Source organism: Struthio camelus, chromosome 4 (genome assembly GCF_040807025.1).
Source record: "Struthio camelus isolate bStrCam1 chromosome 4, bStrCam1.hap1, whole genome shotgun sequence".
Lineage (NCBI taxonomy): Eukaryota > Metazoa > Chordata > Aves > Struthioniformes > Struthionidae > Struthio > Struthio camelus.
Window position 1 is genome coordinate 85,936,701 of NC_090945.1, and position 19,705 is coordinate 85,956,405.

Sequence of the window (19,705 nt, forward strand, 5' to 3'; positions counted from 1 at the left end):
CCCACACCACCCTTAGAAAAGTAAAACCATTTTGTAATTGCCACCAAGCTACCTTGTGGTTTCTTTGTTAAATGCCTTAGTACAATGTTGTTCGGTGTCACTCAAGATATAGGTTATTTAGGGTTCATTAGCAGACAGAATACTTGTGATTTGTCAGGGCATTTCTTTGTAAGCCTGTTGTATTTGAACTGTACTGAAATGAACACTGATTGACAGCTGAATATAGGAAACTCATCTAAAGAAAATCTTTTGTGGTATTAGTGGCTGTCATGGGAAATGCATTTTCCAAAATGTTATCCTTTATTTAAGTTTCTTATGTTGTTGAAGGAAGACAGCCTTTCTTGGTGTGTGGCAGAGCGTAGTATGTTTGTACAGTGTCAGCTTTTCATGACAGAAGATCTTATAAGTTGGCATCCCTTAATCTGGCATGTCCCTGGCTTCAGGAGCACAAACAATGTTTGACTACGTTTTTTGCCTTTTGCAGCTTGTACAGATTATTATTAACACAACCCATTTGGAGAAATCCTGCAAGTTCCTAGAGGAATTCATAACCAATATCACTAATGTACTTCCAGAAACTGTCCACACTACGAAGCTCTATGGGACCACAACCTTCAAGGTGAGAGAGCTAGTAAACGTGACCTCCAGGGACCTGCTGTTGTAGATACTCTGTTGAAGACTATCTGTTTGCAAAGTGTGTGTGAGTGCGGGTAGGTAGGGAGCTGAGCTAAGCCGAACGGTAATTTCGTCATACCGTGAGAAGCACACAGCAGCACGCTAGCTTTTTGCTCCTTCAAAGCAGCTGTATGTGTAACCTCTGTGGGCCTTACTAGCCCTAATTTTACAGACTGTGGCCACAGAGCTCGTTATCTAAAGGCTTAAGCAACTTTTAAACAAAGTCCTGTTTGTAAAAATTAATTTTATCATTTTGCGATTTGTCTGCTCATGAATGCAAGCTCTCTTGCTTCCCACTAGGAGAACAGGCTTTCAGAACTTACATTTCTTTGTCTTTTCACTCCTTTTAGTATTCCCTGAAAAGTGGGGCTGGAAGAAACTGCTAGACTTCCCAATCTGGCTGTCTTCCAATCATAACCCAGGAATGTCACCCCAGATGCTCTATATAAAGTCTTAAGACTATATAGTTAGGCCAATTTTGGAGCATCTGAATTGTGTCCTATATCCAGAGGGCACAGGACAGGAAAAGTGCCAAAGACTCTGACAACAGTAGGGAATTGGTTAGGCGAGGTTTGCCCCACAGATGGAGGAGCACTCTGGGAATATTCAGTGAGGTCTGATTTCCTCTTCATCCAGGAGGGCAGGAAAAAAAAGGGCAAAACACAGATATAAAGAAGAGACCCTCTGCTTAGCCTGACATCCGTGTTGGGAAGAGCTGTGAATAGCCTTGTTCAGCAAAGAGCTCCATAGCCTGGAGTCCATGCCCGATCTCCACCACAGTTCTCTGTACGGGAGAGTCCCCTCCCGGTCTCTCCCCTTCCACACTAGATTTGTCCTCCTGCTCTCCGGGTCTTGCCTGGTGAGGCTGACCATGCCCATGCCCACCTCTGACCTGGCACAAGGGCTGTGATAAACCCATAGATGTGTAGGAGCACCTTCACAGAATCACAGAATGGTTGAGGTTGGAAGGGACTTCTGGAGATCATCCAGTCCAACCCCCCTGCTCAAGCAGGATCACCTATTGCACATTGCCCAGGACCCTGTCCAGATGGCTTTTGAATGTCTCCAAGATGGAGAGCTTGCCTTGAGCCACCTTAAGGGTAAGGACAAGGACTTGGTCAGTCCCATGTCCTGTGACTTGCATAGCATGTATTCAGTCCTGCACTACTGAAACTCTATATGACGTGGTCTTATTTCTTAGGATGCCCGCCATGCTGCAGAGGAAGAAATTTACACTAATCTGAATCAGAAGATAGACCAATTCGTGCAGCTGGCAGATTACGACTGGATGGCCGTGGAACCAGGCAGCAAAGCCAGCGACTACCTGGTAGATCTCATCGGCTTCCTACGCAGCACGTTTGCTGTGTTCACCCACCTCCCGGTAAGCGGCACCCTGGCTTGTTTTCTGTTTCTCACTGGGCAGCTCATGGGCTTGATGGAGTGGGATGCAGACGGCACCTTATACTGTCAAGTGTCATGGACAGAGCAAATGTATCTTTAAAGCAAGCCGTTTTGTGTGTCGTCAGGAATCAGGCTTCAAGCAAGAGTCTTCCTAAGTATTTTTAAGGTCTTCATGCCTGTGAAAGACTGAAGTATCCCAGTCCACCACTTAGAAATAGGATCATAATTCACTCGGCATCTATGTTTTGTATATGTTAACATTCAGCTTAATGGAGATTCAAGAATTTATTCAAAACTTGTCGGTATGAGGGTATATATTGCCTCTCATTATCTGAACTGCAGATGCATTTCCAAACGTTTGTCATGTCACTGGAAGCCTGACATCAAAATGCTGCTCTGAGTTGTAGGGCAGTCTATGCTTGTTTCTTTTCCCTGCTGTCTAAAATATGCCTGTGTTTATGTGTTTGTGAATGAAAAATTGATTTTGTATTGTTCTTTGCAGTTAGCTGAGTTGTAGTCCCTTGAGGACAAACTTAATCATCAGGCAGTTTCATTTTTGCTCAAACAGCTTTTTTTTTTTTTTTTTTTTTAAATAAGATTTGTTCTGGGTTCTCTGGATATATGAGTATTTTCACTCAGCAGGTCTTTGAAATAGCAAATCCATTGAACACTACACTTATACTAAAAGGAATTCCAACGTCTTCCTTTTTCCCTGGACGGTTACTTATTTGTTGCTACTGGATGCCCAGGATCGTCGTGCACCAGCACGCCCTGGGAGTACCTCTCACTAGCTTTGCTATAAAGAGGAAGAGAAGACTCGTATACAGTGGAAGTCTCCTTAACTTCCTCCTCCTTGTTTTTCTCTGTGATTGAACTGCTGGAAGGGATGTTTAAGCACTCAGCAGAGCCGTTGTAGGAGGTGGTGTAGCCCCAAAACTGCAGCAGTACTTTGCAGAAGTTCCCCGTTACCCGAGTCTTTGACCTTCTCTGTCATGGCAGGAAGACTTGGTAGCTGAATGGAAACTAGTTTAGATTTGTTGCAGATGACGGAACGACAAAAGAGACTTGAAAGGGCTTCTGCAGTTCTCCGTATTTGGAGATGCTGTTGAGGGAAAGTTGCTTTCTTGTCTCTGTTGATCACCGGAAAAAAAGTCTAAATAAAATGCTACCTCCTGCGCAGAGAGGTCAGAAAGGTGCTCTCTCACCTTTTCGTTTGGTCGGGCTTTATTGCCAAAACGCCTCCCTCCATTGGCAACAGAGCACAAGTGCTGCTGGCCACACAGGAAGTCGTGGTCAGATTCTGATCTGGAACGGGCAAGTGCTTGGCCACTGGTCGGATCCCCCCGCTGCTGGATTTCTCCTTAGATAAAGGGCACCTGGCTGTGCAAGGGTGGGATGTCAGCGGGGAGCCACTTCCGCAGACAGGAATTGGTTGGGACCACTTGCACAAACAAGCAATTTGATTAATGGAAACAATAAAACGCGTTGCCCAGGTGACACGAGCGCCTCGAGCTGTCCTCGTGCCCAGGGCAGTTAAGTAGACTCAGGACAGATCCCAGTTAGTGAAGAGGGAGCACCAGAGACTGAGCAACGTCCGGTCTTCCTCTCTGCTTTACTTTGGACTCTTTATCGATGTTTTTAACATGTATATGCCTTGCGCAAAGCAGACAGGCACGTTTTCCTAGGGATGTTTTTAGGGAAAACGAATACTGAAGTACCCAGAAAGCACTGCACTGTACCTTCCCTCTCCCTGCACACTTGCACAGATGCTGCCTGTCCCTTGCTCCTTCCTTCTCCTCTGGCACGGGGAGAAACCCCTCGTTGTTCGTTGGGGACTTCGGCAAAGCTTTGCAGAGCCCGGGGTTGACGAGGAGTCTCCTCGCCAGAGCGGGAAGCGTAGCTAGCGTGGCGCGACAGGGAAGGGGAGACATGCCCGCAGTGATTTATGAGATGGACTCAAGGTGATTTATCTTCCTTAAATATTAATGCTTCCTTTCTGAATTAATCAAAATTATTTTGGAAATTGGGAGGGCAGCAATTTAGTCCAAAAAAGACCAAGAAAGGTCGAAGCAGCCTTTCTGTTTCAAGATTGGATTAAAAGCGACCCAGCTGATGAGAAGGTCGTCCTGCAGTTTCCCCTGGTGAAGATGCCAGGTGACCTTCTGATGCTGCTTAGCCAGCACACCCAGAGAGCACCTTATCTTCAAAGCCTTGTGCGAGGCTCATCCTCCCAGCAGCCCTGTGAGATAGGGCAGATAAGTTCATCGGATCCTGCGGTCTGATTGGGTGAAGCTGTAGATCTGGCTTAAATGGTTCGTAGGGGAGGTAGGTCTGGGATTTTTTTTTTCTTTTTGAGATATATATGTATATCAGAGCCACTTTAAAGGAACATTATGAAGACGCCTTCATTCCAAGCTACAGGTTCCTACCTACGCTGCAGGCAACGTTAAGAGAGGATGAGTCAAGGCCGTCAGACCATATACTCTCTTGGTTGCTCTGCTGATTTGTTCTTTCTAGGCTCAAAGGCCTTTTTCTAGTAGGTTATTTAGAAAAAAAAATCACATTTCTATGGTTTTTCTAAAGGAATTGAAGGAGGTAAGGCTTGTGAAAGCCCACAGCTGTCTAAAGCAACGCAGAAAAATGAAAGAGCTGTTTATGAAAGCACCGCGTATCTGGAGCGTGCTTCCTTTGCAAAAACAGAGAATGAGAGGGGTTGGAGGGGGGAAGAGACCACCTCCAAAAAGGATGAATTACAAGTAAAAGAGGATATACTAGTACTAGCTTACTGAGAAAGGCAGGGAAATGACGCTGTCTTCCAGAGCTGATAACTGGGGACCTGCATGTTTACTGAATTCATGCAATTAAAAAAATTTCAAAGGCTTTCTCCTGGCATTTGAACTTGCAGGAGTTGGTGGTTTTTTTTTTTTTTTTTTTTTTTAAGAAAAGCGTGGCAGTCTCCGGCGATGACTAAGTAGCAGGAGGCAAGCTGCTTCACCTGCCTTTTGTCACGACAGTAATTGCAGCGAAAAAACCCTTCGCCTGCTGATCAAAGAAACTCAGCCTGGGCATGTTGCGCGCTCCCAAGGCTCTGCTAAAATCACAGCAACAAAAAAGTGCTGTCCTGGGATACAGCAGAGACTAAAGTCCTGATCCTGCAAAAATGCATGCTGTGGCGTAGCTGGGCGAGCGTGAGTAAATCCCATTGTCCTCCCCGGAAACCTGCCCGGGGTCAAGGCTCCTGGCTAGCGGAGGGACCTGAACACAGTCCGCCCGCGTCCTCGGGCGGCGGGAATTGCAATCCCTGATTTCTCCTTTCCAGCATCCGACTGGACCCGGGGCGGCAGCGGGCGGGGAGGGTCGGTGGCCGCCGCTGCCCGGTCGCCGCGGCGGCTCGTTCTAACGAAAATGGGAAACGCTTTCCATCGCATCGATTCGGTTTTGGCGGCTCCGCTTTAAAATGCCGCCGGGTTCGGCTCGCTGCGGGATGCCGGGCGGCGCGGCGGCGGACGCCGCAGCTCCGTCCCCGTCCCGTGCCGCTGCGCCGGGGTGGCAGAGCCGAGCCGGCCGAGGGCACGCCGGCACGCAGCCCGCGGCGCGGGAGCGGTTCCCGGCGACGTGAACGGCGCTTCGGCGCGTACCAGGGCCGGGCGACGTTTTCGCGGTGGTTCCTGGCGGACCGTTTTCGAATGGCGGCTCAGTGCCCCGAATGTCTCCAAGCAGATAACGTGCTGGTGGAAGCGAAAGCAGAGTTAACGTTTGGCTTCGCGGCTGCCCTCTTCCTGAATTAACCAGTGAGGGGTGGTTGCTGCTGCTGCGCTTATTAATACGTGATGTTCGGGGCCTCCTTTAAAAGAAAATACGCTTGTTCCCCTCCTTTGGTTTTTTTTTTTTTAAAGGTGGTTTGCTGGTTTGCAGCAAGGAAAGGGCCGCGGGCCTCCGAAAGTAACATTTCCAGCATCCCTACTTTGGAAAGAAAGACCGAAAAAGCCTTTTGTCCTTGATGGCCGATTGTTGTTCTTATTTCTTGTTAGACAAGTTAATGTAAATCGCATTGACAGGGCTACTCCAAACACGCTGATTTGTTGACGTTAAGCTTTGCGAAGATGGAGGGTTGTGTCAACACCTAGAGCGAACTGTCAGGTTAACAAAGCAAGGATGTTTTCCTGGGGGAGGGCAGCCGCCCGGCGGGGAAGGGGCGCGTTGTGTTTTTATTTTAAGTTTCCTTTAATCCTCTGTTAGGCTTGTATCTCGATAACCTCCTTTGGAAGGTAATCAGGGCAGGTCAAGAGGTGACGGTGACCCGGGACGGGGAAGTAATCTTTCAGCGATCGAACAAACCCTAGCCTCCGCGGTCCCCGGCGCTTCGGCGTGAACTCTTGGCAAAGGGTTGGCTTTGTTTTGTTTTGTTTTGTTTTCCTTTTTCTTCCCCCTCTTGTGCTTATTTTTTGCCAGATGGCAGGCACAGATTTCAGCTGGAAGTGTGCAAATGCTGCGGGTTCGTCGCCTGGATCGTTTCGCCCCGTTCACCCTATTGGCATCTCTGCACCCTCGCAAAGAAATGCGTTGGCCCCGGCGGGTCGGTCGTGCAGCGCTTTAAACGTGTGCGTTTGCCTTTTAAAAGAGAGCACTTACCTGCTTTTTTCTTTTTTTTCTTTACCCACTGAATCGCTCCGTAACGTGTTAAGACGAAAGATGCTGTGCATGGAAGTAAAATGCACCGCAAGTCTGAGTTTTGTGCAAACCACGGCTTTGACTGCGTTGGAAGGGACGCTCGTGTGTTTAACCCCAGGAGGGGAAAAAAAACCAGCATGAAAGCAGAGTTTGAGCACCAAAAACCACTTTCTTTAGATCAGAGTAACTCCAGCCTGCTCCTGAACAAGGCTCTCTTTCCCTTGAAAGAGCTCGGCGAGTTCTGCAACCGCGCGTGACTCGAGCCCTGCTGCCTCTCGCTAAGCTTTGGCAGCGGCTGCGCCCGTTTTACAGGTGGGGAAACTGAGGCACGTGGCTGTTGGTTTGCCCGAGGTCGCAGAAGGCTTCTCCTCTCAGGGCCGGGAGTAAAACCGGTCTTGGGGAACTTTTGATTTTTCTCCTCGTCCTCCTTAGCGTGAGGCTCGATGGTGCAGCGTCCTGCCGGCAGTCAGCGGCGCCTCCGCGGGCGACGACGGGCGCCTGCCTCGCGCGCTGTGACTTTGCTCTCTTCCGCCTCTGACTTAAACTCCCTGTGTTGCCCTCCCTAGGGGGATGTAGACGCCCACTCGACCATGTCGGTGAGTACCCGGCTGCGTGGCGCGCGGGCGCGCTCGCTGTGCTCTGCTCGCAGCTCGAACGTTGGAGGGGGAGTTGAACCAGAAAAAGGTCCTGATCCTCGGCAGGCAGGAGAGGAAGACGCTCGCTCCGAGCGCAGGCATAAATTTCCTTTCGGTTTTTGAGGGCGTAAATAACGAGAATAAACGGGAGAAGGGAGCGGAGGGTTTCTCTGCAGGCGCATCGCGCGCGGCGGGGAGTTGCCGTCGTACCCTGCTCTCCTAGAAGGGCTGGCTCGGAGCAGGTGCCCGCTCGCGCCGGGGGCCGGCGTGCGGCGAGCGAGGGGCAATGCCCGTGATTAGGGAAAGCGTGATGGGATCTTCCTCCTCCACTTACAAGCGGGATGCTCCTCCCCGGGCTGAGCGCTGCCTCCCGGTGCTTTGAGCCGCTAGACCTTCCCTCCACCTGCGTTGTCCAAAAAAAAATATATATATATATTTTCTTTTTTCCTGCGAGCAGCGTGGGCTCTCGATGGTGCTGTCCCCCTATGTGGATTCGGGCAGTTAACCCCAAGGATGCAAAGCAGATCGTTGGGACCTGCCTTCTGGTTCAACGAACGCCTCTAACCGTTGCAACCGGTGATGCTTGATGACTTGTTGAAGCCGTTTGGGGCCAGGTTGCAGCGAAGCCGCCGCTCGGCTCGCGAGGCCGGTCGCCCGCCCGCCCCGGCGCTGGCAGGGGCTGCCAACGCCGCGGGGCCAGGGAGGGTGCCCGGGGCCGCGACGTTGGCGGCGCTACGCTGAACATTGCCTCGTGCTCAGGCCATCCGGCGCGGTGTCCTGCGGGTCTAGCCCGAGACAGATGCAAAAAGTAACGTAGCCTCTGGCTTTTTCAAGACTTTGACAATTTAGAAGCCAGATGTATTTATTTCTTTAATTGGATCCAGTGCCTAGACAGCTATGGAGTCAGCTTCCTATGGAGAGGGGTGCATTAGTTTCATTAAGGTAAATCACTGAAAAGTAATACCTGGAGGTCCCCTGGAAAGGGTCAGGAATGGAGTAATCCCTTTATATGGCGGGACTTTGCTCGACCGCTCTTAGTTGGTCTTGGTTTTAACTGCAGCAGATGCTAATTTGCCTTTTAACTCCCCTAATTTTTCATTCTCTGGGTAGTTTGAATTAATTGGCGAAAATAAATCACTAATTGCACCGTCCGTTTTCAAAGGGAGATTTAAAAATAAAAACTTCATGGCACAAAACGTCGGCACAAAGGGGAAATTGGAGCTTGAATTTAAAACGTGCTTGTGGCTAATCCTGCTCGTTCCTTCTTGATTTGGCAGATACAGGACACCTGCCCCCACCCCCCAAAAAGTGGTTTGCCTAGGGCGCAAACGGGGATGGGGCCGTCGGCTGCGTCCAAAACAGCGTCCGCCCGGCCCTTGGACGGGGCCGTGGCGGGAGCGGCGCTTGCGTGGCTGCGTGCTGCTGGGCTGCCTGCCTTGGCGTGGCTTAGCGGCTGTGCGTTACTTTGCTGCGTCTCTGCAATCCAAAATCCTTGCGAAAAAAGGAAAGGGCGGAAACCAGAGCTAATGGTTACCTTAAAGGAAGGAGCTAAGCGTTTGAATACGGTAGATTTGGCTTTGTTGCCTGGCGAGAAGGCTGACCTCTGATTAACCCAGGCAGCGCTAGTTAACTAGGATCCCGGTAAGCCGAGTTATCTTGTGATTACATGATTTTTTGTATGCTTTCAGCACTTTGCAAATTAATTGAAGCTAAAATGCCCGGTCCCATAAATCCTTTAAACCAGGGTGTGCACGTTTACCTAGATCCCGCTTCCCTTTGTGGAGTCACCCTGACATGTTTGACTGTGATTTTATTTTACCAACTTTAATTTATAAAGCTATTTTATGCCTCCTTTTGCGTGCACGTACCTACACAGAGAATCAGATGTGAGGTACGGGGAATTTGGCAGTCGAAAATCCATCCTTGGCGTGAGGAATTGAAAAGTGCCAGCCTTTCCCTGCACCGAAGCCCCAGTCTGCACCTTCCAAGCGCCCTACGAGAAGCTAAAGTATGGTTTTTTTTTTTCCCCTTCAGGCTCAAATTTAAGTGAAGCAATAGACTTTGCAATTATATACTTTCCTCTTGTTTCATGCGCTGGCAACGTGAAGCCTTGTAAGGCTCCTCTTGTAAGTCGTGGATGTGCAGAAGAACGCCGATTAACACCACATCTGCTCCTAAAGCCCCTAGCCATCCTACTTAAGCTAACCGTGGGGGCGGCCCGACCTGCCCTCGAGGAGCGAAATGCTCAATGCATTTATCTTTCTCTTGGGATCCCTTTGCAGCACGGTGGGAATTGAAGTCACCGTGGGAATTATGGAGAATTTGCGCTAATTGTTTGGAGTCGATAACAGCATGGGCGCGATCGAATGCTCTAGTAGGTTGGTGTGGTTGAAACGGCTGCGATTATAGACGCATTAAGTGCACGTTGTAACCGCTGGTGCAATCAGACAGAGAAGTGTTCTCCCTAGGTCTTGCAGCCTAGGTTAGAAATAATAGCAAGAGAGGGCAAGCGAATCATTTAAAAACACAGGCTCTTATGGATTTCTCACGATGGCCGTGGTCTTTCTTCCTTGTGTTCCTTGCATGGCCATAAATAAGGTGAAGCTGGTGTGTTACCAAAAACCAAGGTGACAGTAATCCCTATCTTTTTTCATTTTCTCTTTTCTCTGTTTTTCTAATGTAACTTCTAAACTTTTAAAGCTGAAACCTAATTCAATGTTTAATTCTTAGAAGAATGTGAAATGAGCTGAAGTTTCGCATGCCTTGTGCATCAGTCACTGTTCCTCAGTAATCAGCTCCCATTGCCTGGCTTGGTTTAAAAAAAAAAAAAAAAAAAAACTGCTGATTTGGAGTTGATGGTTTAAGGATTGAAAGTCGAGTGTTTTTGCGTCGCTGGCTCGTCCTTTTTCCAGTCTGTTCAACATCTGGGACTTAAGTCATGTATTAATTCCGCTTCCAACAGGCAGCCGTACGTCACAGAAGCATGTCGGCCCGGTCATTAAGCATCTCGGCAAAAATCAGTGCAAACACGGCGTCTGGAGCAGTCGCGTTTGCAGGCGCAAAGTAAGAGAACCAGGTAGCGCCGGGGTTTCTAAAGGACCCGTGGCGAGAATGAGTACGGCATGCCATCCTCAAATACCGTGGGTCTTTCACCTTTTATTTATAAATCCTCAAATTATGTAGGAGAGAAGATGTGATTCTGCGCGCTCTCGCTTTTGTGTTCCTGCTGCCATAGTTGGCAGATGCTTGGCCCTGATAAATCAGCAAAAAGTATGGTTCTAGCTCTTTATACGTTGGGGGGGGGGGGGGGAAATCTGTGTTTAATCAGCTTTTTGTTTCCAAAATGGCAGCTGCTTTGTATTTAATGGAAAACCAGACTCTTCCCAATGGAAAGAATGTTATTCCCAAAGCGAAGACAAAAGAAAATAAAAGCCACAAAAGAGGAGGATGAAATATGTCTTTTTTTTATTATTATTTCTCTCGTTCGTTCCAGTTTTGGAGCCGGGGCTCTCTGATAATTGTTAGGCCGCGGCTCTGGTTTGTGTCAGGGATTTCGGAAAGTCTCACCCTGCGGACGTGGGCATCGGGAGAGAGCCTCGCGGCACGTTAGCAGGGCCACCTGGCGCAAAGACGGTGGCGCAAACTCAGAGCCGCTTCGCCCTCCTCGCGTGCGTATCAACAGACTGGGCGAAGGCAACTTTTGGATTTTGGTAGCCGCTTCCCGGCAAATCCTGCATCTCCCTGTCGGCCGAGGCTGTCGCTCCTCGCCGCAGGACGCCTGCGCGGGCGCTGGCCCTGCGCTTCAGCCGTGCTGAGCGTTGGGAGAGCAGGTGGAGGAGGTCCCTGGGACTTTGCTTTTGTTACCTGACATTATTTGAAAAGAGGGTCACGCACAGCAAGTGGAAGGCAGTAAATTCGAAAGGGGCAGAAGGATGATTTTTGCTGTGAAGTTGGATAGATAAGAGTTGGAGTTGGTTGCCGCAGGACGCTGCTGAACGTGGAGCCCCGTGGCAGAGTCGGGGTCAGATGCTCATATAGATAACGAGAGCACCTACAGGTGCATCAGTCAGGACAAAAAGTGTAAGGCATACCGTCCCTCGCGTTTCCCAAGGCAAAATGCTCTTGCGCCCCTGACACGGACTAGCAGGAGGACAGTTTTCCCACATTTGTCCAGGCCGAAGCTCCTTGCTCCTATTTCTGCTGCTTCTCTAGGAGACCAGACAGCGGCTGGATGCTCTAATACGGAGGCTGCTAATTTGGGGTGGGCCAGGCACTGCACACAACTGTTTCCATGCTCCAGACCTTCAAAAAGTGATTAATTAAAAATATCGTGCCATGAATTTGTATGGTGGACCGGGTCACGTGCAAGGAAAATGACACGTCTTGAAATCCTCTGTTGCCATGTATTTTCACTTATGCACAGCATCCAAACCTAAGCTTTGCTGCAAACCGCTGAGCTGTCTATGAAAGCACAAACTCGTTGTATATTTATGTATGCCTCCATAATTCTTCAGAGAAACTGTCCCATGGTCAGCCTTAGCAGCTGCGTTGCAAGGTACTTCCCTTCTCTACCCCCTGCCCTTCCTTCTATTTATTTATTGTCCTAGTTTAAAAAAAGTAGATGTTCATTTGTTGACTGTGACAGCACAGTCAGAGCGAGGGAAAACCTTGTGTTCCTGTGCGTATCCTGGAGCCCACGACTGCACGTGGTTACAAGATCGTTGATTCATGCTTTTGCTGGGGAGGTTTTTGCTGCTGCTTGCAAACGAGTACATGCAGTTCTTGCTGGCCTAGATCCCTTGGTGTCTCTGCTGGGAAACCTTGCCATAGAGCTAGTGACCCTGCAAATCAAGTGATATTTGGGTATTTAAAAAAGAAAAAAGCCAAGCCCTTGCAGATCTCTGTGTGGCAGCTGGTTAAGGCGGTCATCTCCCAGGATGTGATTACTTTTGTGCTGCTCTGTGTTTAGATCTCCCACCAGCTCCATCCGAAATAGCCTCTAGCTATTGACCTGGGGCATCTTCTATAGAGCCAAACTGTTATGGCTTTTTCTATTTTATAGGAATGTGAGGGTTTATATCCGACTGCAGTGGTCAGCGTAGTTGTCTAGCTCCTTTATTTTTGTGTGGTGAGGATAATTGCTGTATTTGCATTTTTTTTTCTTTCTATTTGTCTGGTTGCTGCTAAACTTCTGTTGGCAGTTTGAATTTGCCCTGTGTTTGTCTTGCTACAGTATCTGTGAGAGCATGTTTTCCCCTTAATGCTTGAAATAGAATATAAGTGGTAAATATTTGCGTCTGAAAATGAAGCCCCATCAATTTTTAAATACTGCTGGAAATCAGCCACTTAAAAATGGGCTTTCAGTGAACTTTAGCATGAACTTGAAAGCTATCATCCAGTCCAAGGAGGATGTCCTCCTGGGTGGTTGTAGCAACTGCTGTTTCAGTCTTCCGATACAGTCAGTTTTCCAGGTGGGTGGATCTTTGCACAAAACAAATTCCACTTGAAATTGTGCTGGTCAGCACTGCCTTAGGGTGTTGCTACTGTGGGTTTGCTCAGGTGAAGCTGAAGATATTGCAAGCATGGAAGTATGTTTCTTGAACTGAGTAATAAGCTATTATATGGTATGGATGAAGCTGTGGGAAGATTAAAATCCCAAACAGTTGAATTCAGAAAAGGGTATAGTTGAGCCTAAGTGGTGGCAACCTCTTTTAAAGATGGTGATTTGCTAGTGGCAACATAGCTTCCTCCGTTGGGGACTAAAACCTGTCCTTCTCCCAGCCCCAGTAATTCAGCATACCGCAATTATCATTCATCTGACCACTTCTGGCATGGCAGGTCCCAGCTTTCTCCAGTCTCTTGAACGTGAATGTTCCTGAGCACAAGGTGATGTCTTGTTCCACTGGGACACAGATGTCTCAGTTCTGCGTCGTGAGAGGCAGAGTGGATTTGGGGACATGTAAGGGAGGGTGTTGACACAAGGGAGACGTCACTGACTGTTGGTCGGTAGTTACCAGTTGGGCTTGCTCTCTGAAGTGCGTTTCTCAAAGAAATGTGTTTGTCATCACCGCTTCTTTCTTAAGCGTGGGGTCCAGAAAACCCAGATTTTTATCATTGCCAAAGAATATGAAGGACCTGATGGGAGTCTGGCTTGAGGTCCACTGTTTCCTCAACAGACGTTATGCTGTGCTCAGAGACCCTCTAGTGCAAACACTGTTCGTCACAACCTTCATTTGTGGGTTAGAAGGCTCCTTCTTATCCTTGGCAGATTTCAAAACCACCTGACATTCAGCTAAGTAGTTTGTAGCTTTGGGCCAGTCGCCTGTCGTCTTCCATGTCTGTAGTCAACGGCCTGGCCTCAGTGTTAGCTCCTGAAATGATTTCACAGAGCCGTAGATCAAATAGGGAGCTTGACACCGCCTGAGATCAATTAATCTTACCGGCTGCTGCAGTCGCACGTCAGTCACCTCTTCCTCTCCTGTTCCAGGCACGTCTTGTTTAATGCGGAGACAAGTCTCAGCCCATAAGCACGTTCCCTGTTGGAACCCAGATAACCATCCGGCTCTTACCTTTTTTAGGGGAAAAATGATTCCTCTGTTCATTAAGAGTACCGCAAAACAAACCTTTAGCCATGTAAAAAGAATTAGTGTTGTAAAGCAGGCAAAATGCAGATATGTCTGCAAGTAACTGGGTTTGTAAGTATGCTGTGGAGGGGGGCCATGTAAATGGTGTGGTTTGTGCGGCAGGATTTGGGATGTTTGTGGATTTCAGCTCTGCTGTTCACGATAGGTGCTGGGCTTTTGCAGGGAATGACTTAATCTCTTCTGATACCTAATGTGAAGCTGATGCTACTAGGAGTGGATTGTTGTTAATATAGTGCATGCAAATCTGTTAAGAGTGCCGACTGGTTAACTGTATGAACAAATAAGCTCTTTCTATCTGTGCAGTTTTGACTTGCACTTAAACTGTACTGATTGCCTTATGGTGCATCGAGTGCCCACCTTCTGTGCATGATGTTTGGAAGGAGAAAACCATAAATATTCCTCAGAGGGAATTGGAGACCGTGGTTCTGTGGTTTTACAAGCCTCCTGTGCTTTTCTTCAAAATCTGGAGATATCATGTTTGAAAGTCATGCCTATTGGAAAGCTTTTTGGCCTCCCCTCATTGTGTTGTCCAGAAGGACCTACGTTAATCCTTCCCCTTGTTAATGTCTTTTGAAGAACAAGGAACTGATCAAAGTCCTCCCTGGGAGGACTTACCCTTTTACCTTGGAAGTTATGCTGCGACTGGTGCTGGAGGGGAAGGCGACATCATAAACTCTCTGCGTTGCAGTGAGTTTTGCGCATACTAATGAACAGAGGTGAGACCTGAGGTCATTAACGTCCCCCACTGATGGACGGCAAAGTACAGTGCGACGATGGGAGCACCCGTGTGATGGGGGAGCCCAGGGGCAGGTTCTGCTCTCCCGTGGCATTGCACCTCCAGAGAAGGGAGATGGTTGTGGCACGGAAGAGCCTTGGGGGTCATGTCGTGTCCTGTGTCCTCAACTACACGATGGGCATGGGGCAGTGGATGTGGACCCAAGCAACAACAAAAGTGTTGACTTGGCATTTTCAACTGAAACCTGAAAGTGAGAGTCTGAGGTAAATGGCGTTGTTTCTATCTGCTTCATCTTCAGGTAGAGAACTTCTTTTGGAATAACGACATCTCTGAGCTTTTGCCCTCCATGTAGGCAGAAAGCTTTTCCTTTTCTTGTGCTTTTTTCTCTGATTCTAGTTTCCATGTCCCTTTTCCATGTCCCTTTTCATTAGGGCAAGTTATTCTAGCAGCTGTCTGCCTAGCACCCTACAGAAGGGCAGTGGCGCTCCTCAACTATTTTGTGCTATCTCCAACTCCTTCTCCGAACTGCGGTGCTCCAGGGTAGTCTCACATTTTCAAGGTGTGTCTTGTGCCTTCTGCTTCCAGACTCTTCAGTTGGTTGCGTTAAGACATTTTATTCTAATGAAACTGCATTTGCAAATGGTCAGTATTAGTGCAGTGAGCTCACCTTTCCCACTCAGTATTTGTTTTTCTGACATGCGTTATATTGTCTGAGCATTTATCACTAATGAGTCTGATTGTCTCCTGGACAAAGCCACTGCATAGCATTGATTCTGTTGCTATGTTAAACATGCAGCTTCTTAGAAAAAACAACTTTTCTTTTTCTTACTCTGTATTTTTCCCAATGATTTGACACTCATGCTATGGTATTTTAACTCCGTACGGTTTCTTCCCTTCTCGTGACTGGGTTTGATTTAGCTGAGGTATCCAGCAGTTCTCAGGATCGATGTTTTACTGCTTTTAAATACTGGTGCGGAAGCTTCCTTTACATTTCCCTCATACTCCTCAGTGCTCCAAGGTCAGTATTAAGCTGATGTAAATAGAGAAAGCTCCACTGCCCCTCCTCTCTCTGCTGTTGGGTCCATATTATCTAGTCCAGCGGGTCTAAGGAACTTCCATCTTGCACTTCCATCATGCCACCAGAGGCATGTCCGTGGAGCTTGATGCTGCTTTGGAGGCCAGGATGGTCAGCGATAGCCAGCTGAGCTCGTAGTCTACCTGAAAGCTCCAGCGTGCCACATCTCGTTGGGGTTCCTCCACACCAGCAGGTTAGAAGTCTGCTACTTGAAGGTGTTTCTATCAGTATGGAGATTATTATGTAATAAGAATATTCCAGTCTATCGCTATAATGTCCCTTGCTGCAATTCTTCTTTTAAATATATAACATATGAGAAAGGAGGATGTTTCTGGAAGCAGCTGGAGGTGGGCAGCCACCAGCCATCCATCCTATAGTGTTCCTCAGGCGTAGAGAGTGATTGCAATTCGTTTCTCTCTGTCTTCCCCCCTCCCAATAACCCTCGATCTCTGGGAGGGATGGACACCTTATATGGGTCTTCATAATTGCTTCCACTCAGGGAAAGCTTTTTCTGCTCAGTTCTTTTCCTCTTCAGCCACCCCGATCCCTCCTCTTGACCGTCCGTTTTGTTCAGGACTCTCAGCTGTTACTCCTGCCCTTGTTCATCTTGGCTACGCTGGTATTAATTTGCAGGATATTGGGCCCGGATCCACAGCTTGTTTTAAAAATAAAAATAAAAATAAGTAGTTTGTCCAGACGCTTTGAGATGAGAGCACAAATGCCTTTCAGGCTTGGTGCTCCGTGTCCTCCTGTGCACCTAGTGGCACGCACACAAGCACGGGCCGTCGCTCTTGCCACTGTGTCAGCAGCATGCTCCCATCCCGTAGCTTGTGGGACATTGTGCGCAGTTAATGTTGTGCAAGTTAATTTGAAAGCGAATGTCAGAATTGAAAATGGATTTCTGGACAATTAATAACAGGCTTGGGTTTTTTTTTTTAAGTAAACTTCTTAAAACTGGGAAGGAAGTCAATGTGCCTTTGTTTTTATTGTTCATGAAGTGTTAATTTATCTGGATAATGGTTTGGGTTTTTTTTTTTTTTAAGATCTTTAGGGTGTGAAGTTTGACCTTTTTATCCACGCCCACACAAAGAATACCTGTTTGGATTGTTCTCAGTGGAGTAGAAGGCTCAGGGTACAAATGGTTTGTTATGGTCTTGGCTTTATCCCGTACAGGCTGATCCCTCCACCAGGTAAATTCTGCCTTTTTACACATTCCAGAAATTCTCCAAGCTCATCAAAATTAACTCAATTGACTTCTAAAGAAAAAAAAGCAAACAACTAGACATAGTTCTGCCCCCCGGCGCCCAGTATGTTTACCATGATGAGGAGCCATCTAATGGCCACTATTTAAATCCAACCCATAAAAAAAAAAAAGGCCGGCAGGATATAAGGGCAGGTAGTCACTAACAACACAATTTGGTGTCTGCATTCAAGCAGGCTTTCAGGCAGGTGTTTGAAGAAGGGACTGAAAGTCAGAGAGAGGGATGCTTGCAGAGAGGAAAAGGGACTTAATCCTTTTGCCATCCTTTCTTAGGGTTTTTTCCTCACTGAACAATTGCTCTTTATTATAGCATTACGTTTCTATTTTCTGCAAAATATTGCATCAGGAGTGTGTTATGAATTGGAAAAGTCAGCAAATTCAATGTTAAAGTATTGGGATAGCTTATCTTGCTTATGATATTGCATTGAATCTCTATAAAGGTGTGCATTTAATATGGGATGCAATAACACAACGTCTGCTGCACGCTACAGGAAGCAGTTCCTGAAGCATGCCTAGTTTTTTGTTTTGTTTTTGTTTTTTGTTTCAGGGGTAGCTAGAGAATTTGGTTAACTCTGTCATGAGACAGAAAACCCATCCTGTTTTTAGCCAGCAGGAGTGAGACCACACGGTACCTGCCAGGCTTTGTTTTTCATGGAAGTACTACCTTTCTTTGGAGAGTCGGTGGAAGCTTTCTCGGTGCTTCAACAGGACTTTTGTGTGCAGGTTATTTATTAGGTTGCATGTAGCTTTGGAAGAGTTGGAAAAGCGAGAGGCACCAGGCAGGTACCTGCTTGGCTCAGTTACGGGGTGCTCCTGCGCAGCGGGGCCCTTCGGGCAGCCTGCACGGGTCTCTCCCTGGGCCCTCTGACCGGTGGCTGTTGTCCCCTGGGACAGCTGCAAGTGCTTTTGGCATAGGTTAAGAGCACGAGGAGGGTGCTGGAGGAGCCCCCTCTCCTCCCCCTGCAGTGAGGTAGGTAGTGGCAGCATATTCCTGATTGCACGTTAAGATTAATGGGTATTTATTTTAACAACCATTCAATTTCAGTAGCTTTTAATGAGTCCTTTGATAGCAAGTTCCTTAATTAACAAGGCAGCCTTTCAGCTTTTCCCTTCCCTAATTGTTAACATATTTGCTATTTTCAAACAAATACGTTACTGCGAGCAATGCCGGCTTGGCAGTTTCCATGCTGGCCTTCCCCATGGTGGCTGTTTGGCCTCCTGGGAACCCAACGGGTTTAATCTGCTGCCCAAGGATGAAATACAAATGAAATGAGATGATTTCATGCCTGATTTCCTGAAGCATGATTGACTCGGCAGGGATTTGCAGGCTCTGCCGAGAGTAGCCTGTGCCTTTGTGCTCTGGTAGGTGCCCCTTGACTTACCGCCTTGGAATAGCTTCAGAGAAGGTTTGGTTTCTCCATTGCATTCGTTGGCGTGGCCACAAATAAGCTTGCTGGATGTTATAGCCAGGTACCCAGAGGAAATCTGCGGGTGGAAAGGGCTGCTTCGCCTTGAAAGGTGTCACGTAAAGCCCAACTGCAGGAGAAACAATAATTACGAAATGTAAATTGAAGCAGGTTGTGCTTAAGGCCATGGGCAGAATGATTCATTGCCGAATAAAACAGTTACAAAATGATTCTAGTTTCAAAACAAAGCCAATGGCTCTTGCTCTAACAATATGCTCAAGAGGAGGAGAATTGCTTTATTTCAGGCACTGACCATCGAATAACGGCGTCATGGCCTGAGCTTTGCAGCCGAAAGGGGCAGACTGGCAGACATTCAGGCGTCTCAGCCATTGTGCTTTGTAGACCTTCACCCGTGACCGCAGTCCTCCCCCACGCAAATCCAGTTAATTTTTTATGAGGTTTGCAAAGGTCTTGAATAAACAATTGATACTGTAGAGATTTTCCTGGAAGCGCCGGTTAATATTTGAGGCTCTTCAGTTTTCTGTCAAGTCAGTTCATGAGTTATTGGTGACTCGGAGGTGGGTTTTTTCTACGTCCTTGTCTCTGACTGCTCAGGTCTTGGTTACGTGATTCCTTCTTTGTCCTCTTCTCCAAACCGCACCTTGCATTTTAGATAAATTGGTCTTGAGCTTGAGGTATTGGGGTGTCTAGGAAAGTAAAGCATTTCTGTAATACCTGCAGGCTGTTACTGAGCTGGTTTTACAGCTGCAGTAGAGAGTGTGGAGACAGGTGAGGACGTCACCCTGCAAATTCGTGTGGAGCTGGCACAGGGAGAGCGTTTGGGAGTGCCCACCGCTACGCTGTGTGCTTAAAAAAAATACAGTAATGAAACCAGCTCCGGTCTGAGCTGTCCCTGCTGAGCACGCAGGAAAGCTGTGACTCCCTCTGAAATCTTGCCATCAGGGCTGGGCTTTCTAGAAGCAGAGACAGCTAGGGATGACCTCTCTGATCCACGCGGGTCACTGAGACTTTTATGCCAAGGCATGTGTCCTGACATTGCTAATGTGGGTGGTGCAGGTAGTGATCTGAGCAGAGCAGTGATGTAGGGCCTGGCGGAAACCATGTCAATCACCATGTCTGATCTTCACCTGAAACTGAAGCATATTAGACGATGGGGCGTATGCCAGAGGGCTGTGGGCAG

The 19,705-nt window shown here is 47.8% G+C and overlaps 1 protein-coding gene across 17 annotated transcripts in view; it reads left to right on the forward strand.

Moving 5' to 3' along the window:
- EXOC6B (exocyst complex component 6B) overlaps positions 1-19,705 on the forward strand; it is a 313,137-nt gene that overhangs the window by 195,782 nt on the left and 97,650 nt on the right. For 12 of the 17 annotated variants that reach the window (XM_068943863.1, XM_068943861.1, XM_068943855.1 and 9 more), the window contains 2 exons: positions 485-619; positions 1,877-2,056. In XM_068943863.1, coding sequence (XP_068799964.1) covers positions 485-619; positions 1,877-2,056 — 315 coding nt within the window. Of the gene's footprint in view, positions 1-484; positions 620-1,876; positions 2,057-7,313; positions 7,344-19,705 lie in introns of all 17 variants that reach the window. The other 5 variants (XM_068943851.1, XM_068943854.1, XM_068943849.1 and 2 more) reach the window with 1 other exon arrangement.